Raw genomic sequence first — 4,271 nt, forward strand, 5'->3', positions numbered from 1 at the left:
AAAAAAAAAAAAAAGTACCATGGACTGCTAGAAGACCAAATAAATCTGTGTTGGAAGAAGTACAGTCAGAATTCACCTTAGAAGTCAGGATGGCCAGACCATACTGCTGATTTATACTGCTGACCAGTCCCTAGAGAAGGACATCATACTTCCTCAGCAGAAGAGAGGAAAACCTCCAACAAGATGGACTGAGGGCACAGTGGCAGCAGCAATGGGCCCAAATGTACATTGTGAGATTGGCCCAGGACCCAGCAGTGTGTTGCTGCGCTGTGGTACATAAAATGAGATCACTGAGTTGGTTCCAACTCATAGCGACCCTGTATAGGGTTTCCGAGGAGTAGCTGGTGACCTTTCAAATCGACTTTGCAGTTCAGCGCACATCAGCACTCCAACAAGAGATAGACATTATCAAATGGTTTTGCCCCTAACATTGGTAAGCTTCTTAACATTCGTAGGCAGTTTAAGTATTGCAGAACTAGCTTCATAGGCAAATAATTAAATAACTGAAAATAGGAATTTCCTGCCACGGAACCAAATGCCCATAAAGTAATAATACATTACACTTAATGACACATGAGATCGGCTACAGGGTCTAATTGTCCCCCCAGGTTATAAGTACTAAAAGATAGAGAGTAAATTTGTTTTATTCATCAACATACCCCCAGATTCTTGCATAAAGTCTTCGCAGTTGGCAGCCCGCTACACTGAGCAAGGTCGGCAGCTAGAACCTGAGTGCGGACTTTAGGGTCACACTGCCCAGGGAAAAGACATGAAGGACTAAGGCCTGTTTATCTTTTGGGAGTTGAAAGCTAAGATTCTAGTCAGAGGGTGGAATGATAGCCATTTACAGGTAAGTTGTGACAGCAAGCAACTCTAAATCTGGGACACACACCCGGAACAATGCGTGATGCAAATAGCAGAGCGTCTTTCGCTTCTAACTACAGTTCCCGAAATGCACTGCGGCGTCAGTCCCCTAGCCGGCAGGCGGGGCCCGTGAGGCAGATGGCCGCGCTGCCCATTCCACGGATGTCTTCGGGAAGCTTCTCTTTAGCGTTCCATACAACCCTGAACCGGGTATCTGCGATACTGCCATTCGCCAAGGTGCGGCATTGCTCCTGCAGTACTCCTGGGTTGCGCAGCTCCCTGTATTTTCCGACAGGCTTTCAACCTGGCGCTCCCAAGATGCGAAAGATGGAGTAGGCGTTCCCGCTTGGGAGGACCCCGCCTCGAGCCCCGGAAGCGCCTGGTCCTGGGCGGCGGCGTTGGCCATCGCAGTGATGGCTGTGGGGCTGGGTGGCTGATGACGGAGACAGGAGCGGCCCCGCGCCCAGAATCTAGGCGGCCGCTACTCAAGCACGTTCTGCACAATGGCTTCCTCCGAGCATTTTGAGAAGCTGCACGAGATCTTCCGTGGCCTCCATGAGGACCTACAAGGGGTGCCCGAGCGGCTGTTGGGGACGGCGGGGACCGGTGAGGCGGGGGCGCCCCGGGCCTGTGGGGAACTCGGTCCTGCGTGTTCTCGGAGGAATTCTTCTCCCAGACCTGGGCCCTGCCCTCCGTGTTGCACACTTCAGACACGCCCCCCGGGGCTACCTGGGTCCCCGCACCCCGGATATTGCTATCACAGCCGAGGGACCTGGATGTGCTCTGGGGTGGGCTTCGCGGCGTTGTCTCCCTCGTGAGCCGCTCGTGAACCTCTCAAATGTTCTCGTCTAATTTTTTCACGATGGCAATTGAGATCACATCGGTTCATAAATCTGCGATCTTGTATTTCAGTAGAAAATTTTTCTTTTTTAACTATTATATGTATTTTACAACACTTTCAAGAGCGGTCCATAGGTTTCATCGGACTGGCAAAAAGGACACTTGGCTCAAAAAGGGTTAAGAACCCCAAAGTGTCATAACTTTTGAGAGTTTCTTTGGGGAGTTTGGAAATACTAGGTTTTTGTGAATCGGGAAACCATGTTGTTAAGTGCCGTCGAGTTGGTTCCGACTCATAGCGATCCTGTATAAGGTTTCCGAGGAGCGACTGGTGGGTTTGAACCACCCCCCCTTGTGGTTCAAACCGACCTTGTGGCTCAGCGCTTATCTTAGAGCGCCGCACCAGTCTTAACCAGGATTGTGTTACTGTTAAGAGTTTCTGATTGCTTAGACCATTTCCTGCCCCTTGATTTCAAGATTTAGCTTGCTGCAAGACCTGCCTGGAGAAAGTAGCTTTTTATAGTTGAATTCATAGGGGAGACCTAGCATTGCTAACTTTTGGGTAGGCACTGGACTGTTCACTGCAAGGTGGGCAGTTCAGCCCCACGAACCAGCCAGTCAGCGGGAGAAAGATAAGGCTTTCTGCACCCATAAGGATTTATAGTGTCAAAAACCCAACTCAGGGTTGTGAGCTGGAATCAATTTGATGGTACTGACACTGGGTGTGGTTAATGCACTGGACTGCACGGTCGATTTTGAACTTCAGGTTGGCAGTTCAAGCTCACCATCTGCTCCACAGAAACTCTGTACAGGATTGCTATGGATTGGAATCAATTCGACAACACTTAAAAAGATTTTGTATATTGTTTTTACTTAAGGATCAGAGTTTGGGTGTTTGCTCTGAAATTACCCAAAGGCTTTTAAATTGAGTAACTCCAGTGAGAACGAGTGGAGTCCTGGTGTGGCGCTGTGGGTTAATGCACTGAACTGCAAGGTTGATTTGAGCCACAAGATAGGTAGTTCAAGCTCACCAGCTGCTCCATAGAAACCTTATACAGGATTGCTATGAGTTGGCACCAACTCAACGGCACTTAACAACAACAATGAGAATGAGTAAGGCATTTGTGGTTTCTCACTTTCTTTTCAGGAGAGCTGGGTTTGATTCCCAGACAGTATGCCTCACGCGCAGGTGCATCTGCTTTGTGGAATCTTGTATGCTGCTGTGATGCTGAAAGGATTTGAGTGGAGATGGACTAGGAAGAAAGTCCTGGTGATCTTCTAAAAATGAGCCAGTGAAAAGCTTAGGGATCACAGCAGCAGTCTAATTTGTAATCTGTCATGGGGGTAATGTAGCACTGAGCAAGCAGTGTTTTGTGTGCACTGTCCCCAATAGTAGGAGCCAACTGGATGGCAGTCAACACTGATGAGAATAAAATTAATACATATTCTTAACAAATGGACTCCTGGTATGGCACTGGAGGATCAGCACCTGACTGCGAACCACAAGGTTGGCAGTTCAAATCCGCCAGTTGCTCCTTGGAAACCTCCTACAGGGTCACTATGAGTTGGAACAGACTCTACAGCACTTAGCAATAACATTTAACAAATATTTACCTACTGAAAGGCATTGTCCTAGATGCTGGTCATATTAACAGGCTGTGCTAAGAGCGGTACAGAAGAATGAAGTAGTATACGGTGAAGGAATAGTAAGGGAGACACTGATTTTTAAATAAGGTTCTGGGAAAGGTCTCTCTGCAAAGTTAGCATCTAAGCAGAGATCTGGATGAAGTGAGGGAGGAAAAAACCTTGCAAAATTCTGAAAGAACTCATTGTGTCAGGAGGGAGGCATAGCACTGCAGAGGCCTTTAAACAGAAATGGGCTTGCCATGTCCAAGAAAGAGTAAGAAGACCCCATGTCTTTTTTTTTTTTTTTTAATCTCCTCTAGTGTTTTTTTCTTTCCACTCAGGCATATATAATAATTTACATCTCCAAAGGGCACATTCTGCAAGTCTGCTCCTGGCCACCAGTTCTTAGTCCTTCTCTTCTTAGTTAATGCATCTAGAGTCCTCAGCCGCACCCCCTCTCCATGTCCCCATCTCTGCCTCCACCTCTGCTTCTCTGGATAAGGTCCTGCACTCTGCTTGTGCGCTTCTCTCTTGATGGTCCTAGGGGCCTCTGTTTCTGGACTGTAAGATTAACCACTCCCCTTTTTTTGTTACAAAACTTCTACCTCTACAAGTGTGACAGTTGTGATTAGTCATGATAGCAGTTATTCACTATTGAATCTTACGAATCTTATCCCCATCTCCTTTCACCAGACCCATCTAGACAAGATGACAGCTATTCAGTGGGGACTCTTGCTTTCCCCCCACACTCTTAAACTAAGCTCCCTCTTGAAACCTTGTAAGCCAGTCACTTCGTGCCTTTATTGCCCCCTTGTTTTAGGTAGCCAATGTCTTAAGTTGCCCGTTCCTATCTACCCTGTGTACAGAGTGGAAAATATTGAAACTTGATTTAAAGACTCTTTCCCTCTCTGTTGGTATTTAGAGTAACTACCGCTCTGAGTATA

General features: G+C 47.3%; 1 protein-coding gene across 1 annotated transcript in view; it reads left to right on the top strand.

The window, feature by feature from the left end:
• The first annotated feature begins 1,237 nt into the window (after positions 1 to 1,237).
• Positions 1,238 to 4,271, top strand: part of VTI1B (vesicle transport through interaction with t-SNAREs 1B) — a 30,000-nt gene continuing 26,966 nt past the window's right edge. The window contains exon 1 of the mRNA XM_006873048.1: positions 1,238 to 1,470. Within this exon, the coding sequence (XP_006873110.1) occupies positions 1,368 to 1,470 (103 nt within the window). The 5' untranslated portion in view covers positions 1,238 to 1,367. The remainder of the gene's footprint in view (positions 1,471 to 4,271) is intronic.

This window comes from Chrysochloris asiatica, unplaced genomic scaffold (assembly GCF_000296735.1).
Source record: "Chrysochloris asiatica unplaced genomic scaffold, ChrAsi1.0 scaffold00221, whole genome shotgun sequence".
Lineage (NCBI taxonomy): Eukaryota > Metazoa > Chordata > Mammalia > Afrosoricida > Chrysochloridae > Chrysochloris > Chrysochloris asiatica.